General features: G+C 45.7%; 1 protein-coding gene across 1 annotated transcript in view; it reads right to left on the bottom strand.

Moving 5' to 3' along the window:
- LOC308148386 (mannosyl-oligosaccharide 1,2-alpha-mannosidase IA-like) overlaps positions 1-20,064 on the bottom strand; it is a 24,630-nt gene extending 4,566 nt beyond the window's left edge. The window contains exons 1-7 of the mRNA XM_080521849.1: positions 19,967-20,064; positions 19,499-19,569; positions 14,151-14,245; positions 8,722-8,845; positions 5,185-5,278; positions 3,262-3,377; positions 1,724-1,943 (exon numbers count right to left, since the gene is read on the bottom strand). Coding sequence (XP_080377975.1) covers positions 1,724-1,943; positions 3,262-3,377; positions 5,185-5,278; positions 8,722-8,845; positions 14,151-14,245; positions 19,499-19,569; positions 19,967-20,042 — 796 coding nt within the window. The 5' untranslated portion in view covers positions 20,043-20,064. The remainder of the gene's footprint in view (positions 1-1,723; positions 1,944-3,261; positions 3,378-5,184; positions 5,279-8,721; positions 8,846-14,150; positions 14,246-19,498; positions 19,570-19,966) is intronic.
- Between the last annotated feature and the right edge of the window lie 225 nt (positions 20,065-20,289).

The raw sequence follows: 20,289 nt of genomic DNA, 5'->3' as shown, positions 1-20,289 counted from the left end.
GAAGACAGGAAGTCACCCTGCTAAAAGACTGAAGACAGGAAGTGACCCTGCTAACAGACTGAAGACAGGAAGTGACCCTGCTAAAAGACTGACAACAGGAAGTGACCCTGCTAACAGACTGAAGACAGGAAGTCACCCTGCTAACAGACTGAAGACAGGAAGTCACCCTGCTAACAGACTGAAGACAGGAAGTCACCCTGCTAACAGACTGAAGACAGGAAGTCACCCTGCTAACAGACTGAAGACAGGAAGTCACCCTGCTAACAGACTGAAGACAGGAAGTGACCCTGCTAACAGACTGACAACAGGAAGTGACCCTGCTAAAAGACTGAAGACAGGAAGTCACCCTGCTAACAGACTGAAGACAGGAAGTCACCCTGCTAAAAGACTGAAGACAGGAAGTGACCCTGCTAACAGACTGAAGACAGGAAGTCACCCTGCTAACAGACTGAAGACAGGAAGTCACCCTGCTAACAGACTGAAGACAGGAAGTCACCCTGCTAACAGACTGAAGACAGGAAGTGACCCTGCTAACAGACTGAAGACAGGAAGTCACCCTGCTAACAGACTGAAGACAGGAAGTCACCCTGCTAACAGACTGAAGACAGGAAGTCACCCTGCTAACAGACTGAAGACAGGAAGTCACCCTGCTAACAGACTGAAGACAGGAAGTCACCCTGCTAACAGACTGAAGACAGGAAGTCACCCTGCTAACAGACTGACAACAGGAAGTGACCCTGCTAACAGACTGACAACAGGAAGTGACCCTGCTAACAGACTGACAACAGGAAGTCACCCTGCTAAAAGACTGAAGACAGGAAGTCACCCTGCTAACAGACTGAAGACAGGAAGTCACCCTGCTAAAAGACTGAAGACAGGAAGTGACCCTGCTAACAGACTGAAGACAGGAAGTCACCCTGCTAAAAGACTGAAGACAGAAAGTGACCCTGCTAACAGACTGAAGACAGGAAGTGACCCTGCTAACAGACTGAAGACAGGAAGTGACCCTGCTAACAGACTGAAGACAGGAAGTCACCCTGCTAACAGACTGACGACAGGAAGTCACCCTGCTAAAAGACTGACGACAGGAAGTCACCCTGCTAACAGACTGACGACAGGAAGTCACCCTGCTAACAGACTGAAGACAGGAAGTGACCCTGCTAACAGACTGAAGACAGGAAGTCACCCTGCTAACAGACTGAAGACAGGAAGTCACCCTGCTAACAGACTGACAACAGGAAGTGACCCTGCTAACAGACTGAAGACAGGAAGTGACCCTGCTAACAGACTGAAGACAGGAAGTGACCCTGCTAACAGACTGAAGACAGGAAGTGACCCTGCTAACAGACTGAAGACAGGAAGTGACCCTGCTAACAGACTGAAGATAGGAAGTGACCCTGCTAACAGACTGAAGACAGGAAGTGACCCTGCTAGTTTAGAGTGTAGAGTGTAGTTTGTATAGAGTGTAGAGTATGGAGTGTAGAGTATAGTGTGTAGAGTATAGAGTATAGAGTGTAGAGTATAGAGTATAGAGTGTAGAGCGTAGATTATAGAGTATAGAGCGCAGAGCGTAGATTATAGAGCGTAGAGTGTAGAGTGTAGAGTATAGAGTGTAGAGCATAGATCGTAGAGCATAGATCGTAGAGTGTAGAGTGTAGAGCATAGAGCGTAGATCGTAGAGCGTAGAGCGTAGAGTGTAGAGTGTAGAGTGTAGAGCGTGTACCTGTCCTGGAGTAAGACTCGTGACAGGTGCGGGTGATTTCGGCCGCCAGCTCCATCTGGTGGCCGGTCTGGTCGCGCGGCGCCCCGTCGGCTCCCAGAGCGACCATACCGCCGGCGAAGCAGGTCAGGTGACCCATCTTGTGCTCCAGCAGCCCTCCCTTCCACTCGGCGATGTAGGTCAGGCCGCCGCTCGACTTCCTCACCAGGTTGGTTTCCACCGCCTGAGAGACCACCACACCTTGAGCGCCTTGCTCCTGATGCTGACCTTACGGCGGTGGACCTTACCACCACCGCAGTGTTTGTGGTTGACCTTCCATAATAACCAGAGGTTGTGGGGGGGCAGGTCAGCCCCCCCACGGGGTGAAGCCCCAGGGACTCAGTCCTCTGGCTGTTTGAGATTCACCCAGAACAGCTGCAGTTCCTCCTCTGGCCACTAGGAGGCCTGTGTTCCTCCATTCTCACTGCAAACAACAGCACCGCCTCTGGCCTGGCCTGGTACTGCTGCTTCTCTACTACTACTGCATTCTCATGCCTCGTCATGAGGGAGGGCAACAGGGCGAGAGACTCACTCTCTTTCTCTCTCTGACTCTCTCTCTCTCTGACTCTCTCCATCTCTCTCTCTGACTCTCTCCATCTCTCTCGCTCTCTCTCTCTCTCTGACTCTCTCTCTCTCTCTCTGACTCTCTCGCTCTCTCTCTCTCTCCATCTCTCTCTGACTCTCTCCATCTCTCTCTCTGACTCTCTCCATCTCTCTCGCTCTCTCTCTCTCTCTGACTCTCTCTCTGACTCTCTCGCTCTCTCTCTCTCTCCATCTCTCTCTGACTCTCTCCATCTCTCTCTCTCTCCATCTCTCTCTCTGACTCTCTCCATCTCTCTCTGACTCTCTCCATCTCTCTCTCTCTCCATCTCTCTCTGACTCTCTCTCTCTCTGACTATCTCTCTCCATCTCTCTCTCTGACTCTCTCCATCTCTCTCTGACTCTCTCCATCTCTCTCTCTCTCCATCTCTCTCTGACTCTCTCTCTCTCTGACTATCTCTCTCCATCTCTCTCTCTGACTCTCTCCATCTCTCTCTCTCTCTCTCCTTGACAGACAAAACAAGACAGCCAGTAATCCTGGGAGATTAAGAGGGATTATGGGAAAACTACCCCTGCATGTGTAATTCTGCCTTTTATTCCTCATATATTTGCTGGAGACGGGATAGTCTATGCCCCCCCCCCCCCCCCCCCCCCCCCCCCGAGGTGGGGCTGGGAGGCGGGGCTTACCGCTACATCTTTGACCTTTAGTTTCTAGTCTGAGTGACGCCCTCCTCTGGGTTCAGCTGGAACTGCAAGTGCTGGAGCCCATCGCTGTGTGTGTGTGTGTGTGTGTGTGTGTGTGTGTGTGTGTGTGTGTGTGTGTGTGTGTGTGTGTGTGTGTGTGTGTGTGTGTGTGTGTGTGTGTGTGTGTGTGTGTGTGTGTGTGTGTGTGTGTGTGTGTGTGTGTGTGTGTGTGTGTGTGTGTGTGTGTGTGTGTGTGTGTGTGTGTGTGAGAGAGAGACCTGCAGGGCGTCGTAGTACATGCTCTTGGCCTCCTCGTCGGTCTTGTCAGACATCAGCCAGGCCTTCAGCAGGTACTCATAGAAACTGTCCCCCAGACCCCCCACGGAGACGTGGTCTGCAACACACACACACTAAGGTGAGCACTGGAGACGGAGTGAGGAAACTGGGAAACGCTGGTGTAGTACCACTCAGGTAGGGTGGCCTGGTGGTGTAGTACCACTGAGGTAGGGTGGCCTGGTGGTGTAGTACCACTGAGGTAGGGTGGCCTGGTGGTGTAGTACCACTGAGGTAGGGTGGCCTGGTGGTGTAGTACCACTGAGGTAGGGTGGCCTGGTGGTGTAGTACCACTCAGGTAGGGTGGCCTGGTGGTGTAGTACCACTCAGGTAGGGTGGCCTGGTGGTGTAGTACCACTGAGGTAGGGTGGCCTGGTGGTGTAGTACCACTCAGGTAGGGTGGCCTGGTGGTGTAGTACCACTGAGGTAGGGTGGCCTGGTGGTGTAGTACCACTGAGGTAAGGTGGCCTGGTGGTGTAGTACCACTGAGGTAGGGTGGTCTGGTGGTGTAGTACCACTGAGGTAGGGTGGTCTGGTGGTGTAGTACCACTGAGGTAGGGTGGTCTGGTGGTGTAGTACCACTGAGGTAGGGTGGCCTGGTGGCGTAGTACCACTGAGGTAGGGTGGCCTGGTGGCGTAGTACCACTGAGGTAAGGTGGCCTGGTGGTGTAGTACCACTCAGGTAGGGTGGTCTGGTGGTGTAGTACCACTGAGGTAGGGTGGCCTGGTGGTGTAGTACCACTCAGGTAGGGTGGCCTGGTGGTGTAGTACCACTGAGGTAGGGTGGCCTGGTGGTGTAGTACCACTGAGGTAGGGTGGCCTGGTGGTGTAGTACCACTGAGGTAGGGTGGCCTGGTGGTGTAGTACCACTGAGGTAGGGTGGCCTGGTGGTGTAGTACCACTGAGGTAAGGTGGCCTGGTGGTGTAGTACCACTGAGGTAGGGTGGTCTGGTGGTGTAGTACCACTGAGGTAGGGTGGTCTGGTGGTGTAGTACCACTGAGGTAGGGTGGTCTGGTGGTGTAGTACCACTGAGGTAGGGTGGCCTGGTGGTGTAGTACCACTGACGTAAGGTGGCCTGGTGGTGTAGTACCACTCAGGTAGGGTGGTCTGGTGGTGTAGTACCACTGAGGTAGGGTGGCCTGGTGGTGTAGTACCACTGAGGTAGGGTGGCCTGGTGGTGTAGTACCACTCAGGTAGGGTGGCCTGGTGGTGTAGTACCACTCAGGTAGGGTGGCCTGGTGGTGTAGTACCACTCAGGTAGGGTGGTCTGGTGGTGTAGTACCACTGAGGTAGGGTGGCCTGGTGGTGTAGTACCACTCAGGTAGGGTGGCCTGCTGGTGTAGTACCACTGAGGTAGGGTGGCCTGGTGGTGTAGTACCACTGAGGTAGGGTGGCCTGGTGGTGTAGTACCACTCAGGTAGGGTGGCCTGGTGGTGTAGTACCACTCAGGTAGGGTGGCCTGGTGGTGTAGTACCACTCAGATAGGGTGGCCTGGTGGTGTAGTACCACTCAGGTAGGGTGGCCTGCTGGTGTAGTACCACTGAGGTAGGGTGGCCTGGTGGTGTAGTACCACTCAGGTAGGGTGGTCTGGTGGTGTAGTACCACTCAGGTAGGGTGGTCTGGTGGTGTAGTACCACTCAGGTAGGGTGGCCTGGTGGTGTAGTACCACTCAGGTAGGGTGGTCTGGTGGTGTAGTACCACTGAGGTAGGGTGGCCTGGTGGTGTAGTACCACTCAGGTAGGGTGGCCTGGTGGTGTAGTACCACTGAGGTAGGGTGGCCTGGTGGTGTAGTACCACTGAGGTAGGGTGGCCTGGTGGTGTAGTACCACTCAGGTATGGTAGGTTACAGAAACAGGAAGTGACTTACGTTGGCCCCACTGGCCGCTGTTGGGATTCAGGTAGTTCGGGTACAAACCGTGAGGTTTGTCTAGACGGTTCAACACCTTCCTGATGTTCATGACCTGAAGACAACAAACAAACAAACAAACATGTTCATGACCTGAAGACAACAAACAAACAAACATGTTGATGACCTGAAGACAACAAACAAACATGTTGATGACCTGAAGACAACAAACAAACAAACAAACAAGTTCATGACCTGAAGACAACAAACAAACAAACAAACAAGTTCATGACCTGAAGACAACAAACAAACAAACAAACATGTTCATGACCTGAAGACAACAAACAAACAAACATGTTGATGACCTGAAGACAACAAACAAACATGTTGATGACCTGAAGACAACAAACAAACAAACAAACAAGTTCATGACCTGAAGACAACAAACAAACATGTTGATGACCTGAAGACAACAAACAAACAAACAAACATGTTGATGACCTGAAGACAACAAACAAACAAACAAACATGTTCATGACCTGAAGACAACAAACAAACAAACATGTTGATGACCTGAAGACAACAAACAAACATGTTGATGACCTGAAGACAACAAACAAACAAACAAACAAGTTCATGACCTGAAGACAACAAACAAACAAACAAACAAGTTCATGACCTGAAGACAACAAACAAACAAACAAACATGTTCATGACCTGAAGACAACAAACAAACAAACATGTTGATGACCTGAAGACAACAAACAAACATGTTGATGACCTGAAGACAACAAACAAACAAACAAACAAGTTCATGACCTGAAGACAACAAACAAACATGTTGATGACCTGAAGACAACAAACAAACAAACAAACATGTTGATGACCTGAAGACAACAAACAAACAAACAAACATGTTGATGACCTGAAGACAACAAACAAACAAACAAGTTCATGACCTGAAGACAACAAACAAACAAACAAACATGTTGATGACCTGAAGACAACAAACAAACAAACAAGTTCATGACCTGAAGACAACAAACAAACAAACATGTTGATGACCTGAAGACAACAAACAAACATGTTGATGACCTGAAGACAACAAACAAACAAACATGTTGATGACCTGAAGACAACAAACAAACATGTTGATGACCTGAAGACAACAAACAAACAAACATGTTGATGACCTGAAGAAAACAAACAAACAAGTTCATGACCTGAAGACAACAAACAAACAAACAAACATGTTCATGACCTGAAGACAACAAACAAACAAACATCTTGATGACCTGAAGACAACAAACAAACATGTTGATGACCTGAAGACAACAAACAAACAAACAAACAAGTTCATGACCTGAAGACAACAAACAAACAAACAAACATGTTGATGACCTGAAGACAACAAACAAACAAACATGTTGATGACCTGAAGACAACAAACAAACATGTTGATGACCTGAAGACAACAAACAAACATGTTGATGACCTGAAGACAACAAACAAACAAACAAGTTCATGACCTGAAGACAACAAACAAACAAACATGTTGATGACCTCAAGACAACAAACAAACATGTTGATGACCTGAAGACAACAAACAAACAAACAAACATGTTGATGACCTGAAGACAACAAACAAACAAACAAACAAGTTCATGACCTGAAGACAACAAACAAACAAACATGTTGATGACCTGAAGACAACAAACAAACATGTTGATGACCTGAAGACAACAAACAAACATGTTGATGACCTGAAGACAACAAACAAACAAACAAACAAGTTCATGACCTGAAGACAACAAACAAACAAACATGTTGATGACCTGAAGACAACAAACAAACATGTTGATGACCTGAAGACAACAAACAAACAAACATGTTGATGACCTGAAGACAACAAACAAACAAACAAACAAGTTCATGACCTGAAGACAACAAACAAACAAACATGTTGATGACCTGAAGACAACAAACAAACATGTTGATGACCTGAAGACAACAAACAAACAAACAAACAAGTTCATGACCTGAAGACAACAAACAAACAAACAAGTTCATGACCTGAAGACAACAAACAAACAAACAAACATGTTCATGACCTGAAGACAACAAACAAACAAACAAACATGTTGATGACCTGAAGACAACAAACAAACAAGTTCATGACCTGAAGACAACAAACAAACAAACATGTTGATGACCTGAAGACAACAAACAAACATGTTGATGACCTGAAGACAACAAACAAACAAACATGTTGATGACCTGAAGAAAACAAACAAACAAACAAGTTCATGACCTGAAGACAACAAACAAACAAACAAACATGTTCATGACCTGAAGACAACAAACAAACAAACATCTTGATGACCTGAAGACAACAAACAAACAAACAAACAAACATGTTGATGACCTGAAGACAACAAACAAACAAACAAACAAGTTCATGACCTGAAGACAACAAACAAACAAACAAACAAACAAGTTCATGACCTGAAGACAACAAACAAACAAACAAACATGTTGATGACCTGAAGACAACAAACAAACATGTTGATGACCTGAAGACAACAAACAAACAAACATGTTGATGACCTGAAGACAACAAACAAACATGTTGATGACCTGAAGACAACAAACAAACATGTTGATGACCTGAAGACAACAAACAAACATGTTGATGACCTGAAGACAACAAACAAACATGTTGATGACCTGAAGACAACAAACAAACAAACAAACAAACATGTTGATGACCTGAAGAAAACAAACAAACAAGTTCATGACCTGAAGACAACAAACAAACAAACAAACAAGTTCATGACCTGAAGACAACAAACAAACAAACAAACATGTTGATGACCTGAAGACAACAAACAAACATGTTGATGACCTGAAGACAACAAACAAACATGTTGATGACCTGAAGACAACAAACAAACATGTTGATGACCTGAAGACAACAAACAAACATGTTGATGACCTGAAGACAACAAACAAACAAACAAACAAGTTCATGACCTGAAGACAACAAACAAACAAACAAACATGTTGATGACCTGAAGACAACAAACAAACATGTTGATGACCTGAAGACAACAAACAAACAAACAAACAAGTTCATGACCTGAAGACAACAAACAAACAAACATGTTGATGACCTGAAGACAACAAACAAACATGTTCATGACCTGAAGACAACAAACAAACATGTTGATGACCTGAAGACAACAAACATGTTGATGACCTGAAGACAACAAACAAACAAACATGTTGATGACCTGAAGACAACAAACAAACAAACATGTTGATGACCTGAAGACAACAAACAAACATGTTCATGACCTGAAGACAACAAACAAACATGTTGATGACCTGAAGACAACAAACAAACAAACAAACAAACATGTTGATGACCTGAAGACAACAAACAAACAAACATGTTGATGACCTGAAGTCAACAAACAAACAAACATGTTGTTGACCTGAAGACAACAAATAAACAAACATGTTGATGACCTGAAGTCAACAAACAAACAAACGCACCTTGTTGGAGAACTCGGGGTTCCCCGACAGGCTGCTGAGGTGGAGGAACTCCAGGTGGAGGGTTCCGTACTCCGCCAGGATGCTGCTGCCGCCAGAGGCCCAGGGCCAGTTCCTCCCCACACCACTGGGGGCAGCAGAGCAACATGTTAGTGCTGCTGCCGCCACACTGGAGGCAGCGCTAGGAGCACCGTAGAGTTTAGTGTCTAGGAGCCGTCACACCGTAGAGTTTAGTGTCTAGGAGCCGTCACACCATAGAGCTAAGTGTCTAGGAGCCGTCACACCTTAGAGTTTAGTGTCTAGGAGCCGTCACACCGTAGAGTTTAGTGTCTAGGAGCCGTCACACCTTAGAGTTTAGTGTCTAGGAGCCGTCACACCATAGAGCTAAGTGTCTAGGAGCCGTCACACTGTAGAGTTTAGTGTCTAAGAGCCGTCACACCGTAGAGTTTAGTGCCTAGGAGCCGTCACACCATAGAGTTTAGTGCCTAGGAGCCGTCACACCATAGAGTTTAGTGCCTAGGAGCCGTCACACCGTAGAGTTTAGTGTCTAGGAGCCGTCACACCGTAGAGTTTAGTGTCTAGGAGCCGTCACACCATAGAGCTAAGTGTCTAGGAGCCGTCACACTGTAGAGTTTAGTGTCTAGGAGCCGTCACACCGTAGAGTTTAGTGTCTAGGAGCCGTCACACCGTAGAGTTTAGTGTCTAGGAGCCGTCACACCGTAGAGTTTAGTGTCTAGGAGCCGTCACACCGTAGAGTTTAGTGTCTAGGAGCCGTCACACCGTAGAGTTTAGTGTCTAGGAGCCGTCACACTGCAGAGTTTAGTTCCTAGGAGCCGTCACACCGTAGAGTTTAGTGTCTAGGAGCCGTCACACCATAGAGTTTAGTGTCTAGGAGCCGTCACAGCGTAGAGTTTAGTGTCTAGGAGCCGTCACACCGTAGAGTTTAGTGTCTAGGAGCCGTCACACTGTAGATTTTAGTGCCTAGGAGCGGTCACACCATGGAGTTTAGTGTCTAGGAGCCGTCACACTGTAGAGTTTAGTGTCTAGGAGCCGTCACACCATAGATTTTAGTGCCTAGGAGCTGTCACACCATGGAGTTTAGTGTCTAGGAGCCGTCACACTGTAGAGTTTAGTGTCTAGGAGCCGTCACACCGTAGAGTTTAGTGTCTAGGAGCCGTCACACCGTAGATTTTAGTGCCTAGGAGCCGTCACACCGTAGATTTTAGTGCCTAGGAGCCGTCACACCGTAGAGTTTAGTGTCTAGGAGCCGTCACACTGTAGAGTTTAGTGTCTAGGAGCCGTCACACCGTAGAGTTTAGTATCTAGGAGCCGTCACACTGTAGAGTTTAGTGTCTAGGAGCCGTCACACCATGGAGTTTAGTGTCTAAGAGCCGTCACACTGTAGAGTTTAGTGTCTAGGAGCCGTCACACCGTAGAGTTTAGTGTCTAGGAGCTGTCACACCGTAGAGTTTAGTGTCTAGGAGCCGTAACACCGTAGATTTTAGTGCCTAGGAGCTGTAACACCATAGAGTTTAGTGTCTAGGAGCCGTCACACTGTAGATTTTAGTGCCTAGGAGCTGTCACACCATGGAGTTTAGTGTCTAGGAGCCGTCACACTGTAGAGTTTAGTGTCTAGGAGCCGTCACACCATAGATTTTAGTGCCTAGGAGCTGTCACACCATGGAGTTTAGTGTCTAGGAGCCGTCACACTGTAGAGTTTAGTGTCTAGGAGCCGTCACACTGTAGAGTTTAGTGTCTAGGAGCCGTCACACCGTAGAGTTTAGTGCCTAGGAGCCGTCACACCGTAGATTTTAGTGCCTAGGAGCCATCACACCGTAGAGTTTATTGTCTAGGAGCCGTCACACTGTAGAGTTTAGTGTCTAGGAGCCGTCACATGCAGAGTTTAGTTCCTAGGAGCCGTTACACCGTAGAGTTTAGTGTCTAGGAGCCGTCACACCATAGAGTTTAGTGCCTAGGAGCCGTCACACTGTAGAGTTTAGTGCCTAGGAGCCGTCACACGGTGGGCTAGCGGTTAGCACGTCACCTCACAGGTTGGATTCCAGGCTAAAAGCTCTTTGAAGTCTGCATGTTGCTTTTCTCTCTCCTTTCTTTCCTTCATCCCTCCATCACTCAGTGTGACGCAGCAGAGAACAGATGGAACGTTTTTCATAGAATCACTGAATGAAGCAGAAAAACACAGCTGATCCCTGGAGCCTCCATCCCATAATATTGGTTAATTCTCTCTTAATGCCTGTTTTTTAATCATAAATCCACTTTAACGTGACGAGCAGCATCACAAGTGGCACTAATCCGAAGCTTGCATTGGAAACTAAAACCTCTTTTCACCCAATAAATACAATTCGTCATGTTCTCGCTGGATCACAGATCTTTTATCACACTTCTGTCACAAACACTTTATAAATTAAGGTATTAGAGAATAAAAGCACTTCTCCATGTGCTGCTAATTTAACTTTTACTGTGGAAGGAATCACTTTGTTTTTCTTTCTCTGTGCAATACATCTCCAATATACCTCTTAAATACTTTATATATATATATATAGCCGGAGGAGAAGGAACAGAGAACCTCACTTTCTGCTTTCAGACATTGTTTCTCAAATATCTTGATCCCCCACGACTTCTGTTCTGCCAGTGAGCGAGGAACCATCAGGTTCTCATTGTTTTTCTGACTGAGTCTTCAGAGCAACTACTGACGACAAATAACCTGAGAAGAACCATTGAAATGACCTCAGAACCATTGAAATGACCTCAGAACCATTGAAATAACATCAGAACCATTGAAATGACATCAGAACCATTGAAATAACATCAGAACCATTGAAATAACCTCAGAACCATTGAAATTACATCAGAACCATTGAAATAACCTCAGAACCATTGAAATAACCTCAGAACCATTGAAATGACCTCAGAACCATTGAAATGACCTCAGAACCATTGAAATGACCTCAGAACCATTGAAATAACATCAGAACCATTGAAATGACATCAGAACCATTGAAATAACATCAGAACCATTGAAATAACCTCAGAACCATTGAAATTACATCAGAACCATTGAAATAACCTCAGAACCATTGAAATAACATCAGAACCATTGAAATGACATCAGAACCATTGAAATAACATCAGAACCATTGAAATAACATCAGAACCATTGAAATGACATCAGAACCATTGAAATAACATCAGAACCATTGAAATAACATCAGAACCATTGAAATAACATCAGAACCATTGAAATGACATCAGAACCATTGAAATAACCTCAGAACCATTGAAATAACCTCAGAACCATTGAAATAACCTCAGAACCATTGAAATAACATCAGAACCATTGAAATGACATCAGAACCATTGAAATAACATCAGAACCATTGAAATAACCTCAGAACCATTGAAATAACCTCAGAACCATTGAAATAACCTCAGAACCATTGAAATAACATCAGAACCATTGAAATGACATCAGAACCATTGAAATGACATCAGAACCATTGAAATAACATCAGAACCATTGAAATAACATCAGAACCATTGAAATAACATCAGAACCATTGAAATAACCTCAGAACCATTGAAATAACCTCAGAACCATTGAAATAACATCAGAACCATTGAAATAACCTCAGAACCATTGAAATAACCTCAGAACCATTGAAATAACCTCAGAACCATTGAAATAACATCAGAACCATTGAAATGACATCAGAACCATTGAAATAACATCAGAACCATTGAAATAACATCAGAACCATTGAAATAACATCAGAACCATTGAAATAACATCAGAACCATTGAAATAACATCAGAACCATTGAAATAACATCAGAACCATTGAAATAACATCAGAACCATTGAAATAACCTCAGAACCATTGAAATAACCTCAGAACCATTGAAATAACATCAGAACCATTGAAATGACATCAGAACCATTGAAATGACATCAGAACCATTGAAATAACCTCAGAACCATTGAAATAACATCAGAACCATTGAAATAACATCAGAACCATTGAAATAACCTCAGAACCATTGAAATAACCTCAGAACCATTGAAATAACATCAGAACCATTGAAATAACATCAGAACCATTGAAATAACATCAGAACCATTGAAATAACATCAGAACCATTCTTCTTCAACTTCGAGGAAAAGCCTCGGAAAAAAGCCGGGTTTTAGCTTCCTGGTGTGTGTGTGTGTGTGTGTGTGTGTGTGTGTGTGTGTGTGTGTGTGTGTGTGTGTGTGTGTGTGTGTGTGTGAAGTCTGTGAAGCAGGTAAAGTCTGCTCGGAACACGAACACACACACACAGGAGGCCAAGAGCATGTACTACGACGCCCTGCAGGTCTCTCTCACACACACACACACACACACACACACACACACACACACACACACACACACACACACACACACACACACACACACACACACACACACACACACACACACACACACACACACACACACACACACACACACACACACACACACACACACACACACACACACACGTTCAGCCATACAGACAGAGATAACATTAATTGGTCACAGCCGGTTAATCGCCATGACAACCTGCCCATTAATTAAGGGCTGAGCAGCAGCGGCAGCAAAGAGGAGAGCACGGCGCCGCCCTCTCTGTGACTGACGGTACAACGTCTCTCTCTCTGTCCACCTTCACACCTTTTCTATTCAGAACAGAGAACTGCTTCCATCCTGGGGTCCGTTTCCACGACAACGAGGTCAGAGGAGCTGGAAACACCTCCGTCTCCATGGAAACACATTTTCAGATTGCTGTCGTCAGAGACGGTGCAAAACTTTCTCAACCATTTGTTTTCTCTTGAAACTTTGTGTAACCGGACAGACTGTTAGCTCTCTCTCTGTTAGCTCTCTCTCTGTTAGCTCTCAGACTGTTAGCTCTCCCACTGTTAGCTCTCTCTCTCTGTTAGCTCTCTCTCTCTGTTAGCTCTCCCAGACTGTTAGCTCTCCCAGACTGTTAGCTCTCTCAGACTGTTAGCTCTCCCAGACTGTTAGCTGTCTCAGACTGTTAGCTCTCTCTCTGTTAGCTCTCTCTCTGTTAGCTCTCAGACTGTTAGCTCTCCCACTGTTAGCTCTCTCTCTCCGTTAGCTCTCTCTCTCTGTTAGCTCTCCCAGACTGTAAGCTCTATCAGACTGTTAGCTCTCTCTCTCTGTTAGCTCTCCCAGACTGTTAGCTCTCTCAGACTGTTAGCTCTCCCAGACTGTAAGCTCTCTCAGACTGTTAGCTCTCCCAGACTGTTAGCTCTCTCAGACTGTTAGCTCTCTCAGACTGTTAGTCGACGCTACTGTGGCCTTTGCCCTATTGAGGTCCAGCAAGTGGAGCTTTGACCTCTCGAGGTTCAGTGTGAGAAGAGCGTGACCTTTGACCTACCTCTTGAGGTTGAGCAGGGCCCACGGGATGCCAGTTGGCGTCTTGAAGGCTGGAAGCAACTTTTCACCCAATTCCACCGCTTTTCTCCGGAAAACCTGAGAGACGGACAAAAAGAACGGAAGTCAGAGTAGAAGTCAGAGTAGAAGTCAGAGTAGAAGTCAGAGTGGAAGTCAGAGTAGAAGTCAGAGTAGAAGTCAGAGTAGAAGTCAGAGTAGAAGTCAGAGTGGAAGTCAGAGTAGAAGTCAGAGTAGAAGTCAGAGTAGAAGTCAGAGTAGAAGTCAGAGTGGAAGTCAGAGTAGAAGTCAGAGTAGAAGTCAGAGTAGAAGTCAGAGTAGAAGTCAGAGTGGAAGTCAGAGTAGAAGTCAGAGTGGAAGTCAGAGTAGAAGTCAGAGTAGAAGTCAGAGTAGAAGTCAGAGTAGAAGTCAGAGTGGAAGTCAGAGTGGAAGTCAGAGTGGAAGTCAGAGTAGAAGTCAGAGTAGAAGTCAGAGTAGAAGTCAGAGTAGAAGTCAGAGTAGAAGTCAGAGTAGAAGTCAGAGTAGAAGTCAGAGTAGAAGTCAGAGTAGAAGTCAGAGTGGAAGTCAGAGTAGAAGTCAGAGTAGAAGTCAGAGTAGAAGTCAGAGTAGAAGTCAGAGTGGAAGTCAGAGTAGAAGTCAGAGTGGAAGTCAGAGTAGAAGTCAGAGTAGAAGTCAGAGTAGAAGTCAGAGTAGAAGTCAGAGTAGAAGTCAGAGTGGAAGTCAGAGTGGAAGTCAGAGTAGAAGTCAGAGTGGAAGTCAGAGTGGAAGTCAGAGTGGAAGTCAGAGTGGAAGTCAGAGTAGAAGTCAGAGTAGAAGTCAGAGTAGAAGTCAGAGTGGAAGTCAGAGTGGAAGTCAGAGTAGAAGTCAGAGTAGAAGTCAGAGTGGAAGTCAGAGTAGAAGTCAGAGTAGAAGTCAGAGTAGAAGTCAGAGTAGAAGTCAGAGTAGAAGTCAGAGTAGAAGTCAGAGTAGAAGTCAGAGTGGAAGTCAGAGTGGAAGTCAGAGTGGAAGTCAGAGTGGAAGTCAGAGTGGAAGTCAGAGTAGAAGTCAGAGTAGAAGTCAGAGTGGAAGTCAGAGTAGAAGTCAGAGTAGAAGTCAGAGTAGAAGTCAGAGTAGAAGTCAGAGTAGAAGTCAGAGTAGAAGTCAGAGTGGAAGTCAGAGTAGAAGTCAGAGTAGAAGTCAGAGTAGAAGTCAGAGTAGAAGTCAGAGTGGAAGTCAGAGTAGAAGTCAGAGTAGAAGTCAGAGTAGAAGTCAGAGTGGAAGTCAGAGTAGAAGTCAGAGTGGAAGTCAGAGTAGAAGAGGAGGGGAAGAGGAGCAGAGGAGCTGCAGAGGAGCTGCAGGGAGCAGAGGAGCTGCAGAGGAGCTGCAGAGGAGCTGCAGAGGAGCTACAGAGGAGCTGCAGAGGAGCTGCAGAGGAGCTGCAGAGGAGCTACAGAGGAGCTGCAGAGGAGCTACAGAGGAGCTGCAGAGGAGCTGCAGAGGAGCTACAGAGGAGCTGCAGAGGAGCTGCAGAGGAGCTGCAGGGAGCAGAGGAGCTGCAGAGGAGCTGCAGGGAGCAGAGGAGCTGCAGAGGAGCTGCAGAGGAGCAGAGGAGCTGCAGAGGAGCTGCAGAGGAGCATACACATACAACTACAATTACCATAGTCACATCTCCACAGCCTAGAACTGAGCATTACCATAGTCACATATCCACAACCTAGAACTAAGATTACCATAGTCACCGCTCCACTACCTAGAACTAACATCACCATAGTCACCTCTCCACCACCCATAACTAACATTACCATAGTCACCTCTCCACTGCCTAGAGCTAACATTACCATAGTCACCTCTCCACCACCCACAACTAACCATTACCATAGACACCTGTCCACTGCCTAGAACTCAGCATTACCATAGTCACCTCTCCACCACCTACAACTAACCATTACCATAGTCATCTATCCACTACCTAGAACTAACCATTACCATAGTCATCTATCCACTACCTAGAACTAACCATTACCATAGTCACCTATCCATTGCATAGAACTAACATTACCATAGTCTCCTCACCACCACCCACAACTAACCATTACCATAGTCAAATCTTCACTGCCTATAACTAGCATTACCAGTCACATCTCAGCTGCCTAGAACTAACATTACCATAGTCACCTTTCCACCACCTAGAACTAACATTACCATAGTCACCTCTCCACCGCCTAGAACTAACATTACCATAGTCACCTCGCCACCACCCACAACTAACCATTACCATAGTCACATCTCCACTGCCTAGAACTAACATTACCATAGTCACCTCTCCACTGCCTATAACTAACATTACCATAGTCACCTCTCCACCGCCTAGAACTAACATTACCATAGTCACCTCGCCACCACCCACAACTAACCATTACCATAGTCACCTCTCCACTGCCTATAACTAACATTACCATAGTCACCTCTCCACCGCCTAGAACTAGCATTACCATAGTCACCTCTCCACTGCCTATAACTAACATTACCATAGTCACCTCTCCACCGCCTAGAACTAACATTACCATAGTCACCTCTCCACTGCCTAGAACTAACCATTACCATAGTCACCTCTCCACCACCTAGAACTAACCATTACCATAGTCACCTCTCCACTGCCTAGAACTAACATTACCATAGTCACACGCACTTGCAGGGTTCAAATCTCCTTCCAGGACTTTTGGCTTTTCTGCAGAATGAAAACCAGGAAGTCTGAAGAAACCAGGAGCCTCTGGACCGAACCAGCAGCACGTTTAAACAGCAGCTCCACTGCAGCTCCACTGCAGCTCCACTGCAGCTCAGTGACGTCAGCGCCCAGCAGCTTCCTCTCTGCTGACTCGGCGCTCTGCGACGGAGACGCAGGAGAAGGATTTACATGGGAAATGGAGGAAGGTGGATTAGAAAGTGCTGCGTCAGCAACAAGCTGCTGCCGTGCTGGGCGACGTGTCGTTCTGCCTCATGACTCTGCTGCTCCACCCCCTGACGACTCTGCTGCTCCACCCCCTGACGACTCTGCTGCTCCACCCCCTGACGACTCTGCTGCTCCACCACCTGACGACTCTGCTGCTCCACCACCTGACGACTCTGCTGCTCCACCCCCTGACGACTCTGCTGCTCCACCACCTGACGACTCTGCTGCTCCACCCCCTGACGACTCTGCTGCTCCACCACCTGACGACTCTGCTGCTCCACCCCCTGACGACTCTGCTGCTCCACCCCCTGACGACTCTGCTGCTCCACCCCCTGACGACTCTGCTGCTCCACCCCCTGACTAACCAAATGCAAGAGACTAACATGGCCGCCAGAGTCCACTTGGCCTAAATAGTGACCCCGGCAACCCCCGGTAACCCCAGTGACCCCCGGTAACCCCGGTGACCCCAGTGACCCCCGGTTACCAGGTGACCCAGGTGACCCCAGTGACCCCCGGTTACCAGGTGACCCCAGTGACCCCCGGTAACCAGGTGACCCCGGTGACCCCAGTGACCCCCGGTAACCAGGTGACCCCGGTGACCCCCGGTAACCAGGTGACCCAGGTGACCCCAGTGACCCCCGGTAACCCCGGTGACCCCAGTGACCCCCGGTAACCAGGTGACCCCGGTGACCCCGACACGCTCCTACGTTGAAAAGTGCCTCCTGCAGAGCGCCGCGGCGTCGTGGTGCTGAACGTTGGATTAAAGGTGGATCTTTAAAGCGAACCGTGTCTGACATGAAGGATTTGCTTGGATTAAGAGAAAATTCCAGAATAATCCAATAAGAGGTGGAGGAAGAGCCTGGTGGATCTTCAGCATTAGTATGAAGGTTCAGAGGAACGTTTCCACAGAACCTCACTATTTCCCTGCACAGTTTTCACCTCAATACATTCAAATGAGCAGATTTCAGAGGCTCTGAGAGCTGTTGTCATGGAAACGGACACACAAACCACTGCAGAGGTTTTGCATCTTTACTTGAAAACGTGGTTGTGTGAATGAGGCCTAACATCCCGGCCTTCACGTCCTCACCTCAAACTGGTGGAACAAATCAGTTGAAGGATTTAAAACTGGAGAAAAGTGAGAACTTCTAAAAACTAAAAGACTGAAAAGTTGGAAAAGAAGCCATGTTGGTTAAAAGGTTGACGTCTCAAATCAACGAACATCAACGTTTTTCAACCAGAACTTCATTAGAAAAGTTCAATCTGATCTGACGGAGAAATTATTTAAACATTACTTACACTCAACTTCTTTTGTTGCATAATAACAAAAATATTATCATTATTGTTATTATTATCATCATTATCATTATTATTATGATCATCGTTATTATTATGATCATTATTATTATCATCATTATCATTATTATTATTATTATTATGATCATCGTTATTATCATCATTATTATTATCATCATTATTATTATGATCATTATTATTATTGTTATTATTATCATTATTATTATTATTATTGTTATTATTATTATTATTATTATTATCATTATTATGATCATTATTATTATCATCATTATTATTATCATCATTATTATTATGATCATTATTATTATTGTTATTATTATCATTATTATTATTATTATTGTTATTATTATTGTTATTATTATTATTATGATCATTATCATTATTGTTATTATTATCATTATTATTATGATCATTATTATTATTGTTATTATTATCATTATTATTATTGTTATTATTATTATTGTTATTATTATCATTATTATTATTATTATTGTTATCATTATTATTATTATTATGATCATTATTATTATTGTTATTATTATTATTATGATCATTATCATTATTGTTATTATTATCATTATTATTATGATCATTATTATTATTGTTATTATTATCATTATTATTATTATTATTGTTATTATTATTATTGTTATTATTATTATTATGATCATTAGCATTATTGTTATTATTATCATTATTATTATGATCATTATTATTATTGTTATTATTATCATTATTATTATTATTATTGTTATTATTATTATTGTTATTATTATCATTATTATTATTATTATTGTTATCATTATTATTATTATTATGATCATTATTATTATTGTTATTATTGTTATTATTATTATGATCATTATTATTATTATTATTATTGTTATTATTATTATTATGATCATTATTACCCATCAGCCCAGAGGCTCCTCCCCCCTGAAGCTGCTGATCCAACATGGCGGCAGCAGGTGGCGCCCTGCGGATCACTACGTTAAGTTTAAGACCAAATGGAAGCTTTCCATAGCGTTTTGCCTTCCCGTTTCCATGACGACGGTGCTCTGAGCGACTGTGAGGAAAGGCTGCGTCCTTACCTCCTTCCCAGACAGGTAGTACGCCGACAGCAGGCCGCCCACGAAGCGGATGTTCACCTCGAACACCGACACTTCTCTGCATTCTGAGAGAGAGACACCTCCGTCAGGACACCACCTCCTCCTGGGGGGGGGGGGGGGGCTCCATGAGGGGGGGGGGGGGGGGGGGGGTGGTTCAAAACTAAACATTAACCATCATAATGTCCACCAGACCCTCGTCTGAATTCATGAGAAACAACATCACCAACTAGTGGCCTGGAGGAAGAACTGCAGGTTCTCTCTCTCTCTCTCTCTCTCTCTCTCTCTCTCTCACACACACACACACTCGCACTCGCACTCGCACTCGCACTCGCACTCGCACACGCACACGCACACGCACACGCACACACACACACACAACACACACCACAAACACACACACACACACACACACTCACACACACTCACACACTCACACCCTCACACACTCACACACACGCACCACGGTGAAGTCCAGGTTCTTCTCCACCCACTCCGTCGCAGCGTCGAACTCTTGGAACATCTCCATGATGTAGAGCGAGTCCAGAGCGTCCACGATGGTCGCTCCCTTGATGCTCCCTGCAGGGGGGGGGGGTTAGCAGAGAGGAGGGGGGGGGGGGTCAGCAGAGAGGAGGGGGGGGGGGGGTTAGCCAGAGAGGAGTGGGGGGGGGTCAGCAGAGAGGAGGGGGGGGGGGGGGTTAGCAGAGAGGAGGGGGGGGGGGGCATCACATTGAGGCTCCTGGTTCTGACTCCACCAAACACAAAGAATGAGGAAT

The sequence above is a fragment of the Blennius ocellaris genome, assembly GCF_963422515.1.
Source record: "Blennius ocellaris genome assembly, contig: SCAFFOLD_326, whole genome shotgun sequence".
NCBI classification, from domain to species: domain Eukaryota; kingdom Metazoa; phylum Chordata; class Actinopteri; order Blenniiformes; family Blenniidae; genus Blennius; species Blennius ocellaris.
This window is presented reverse-complemented; position numbering and strand designations above follow the sequence as displayed.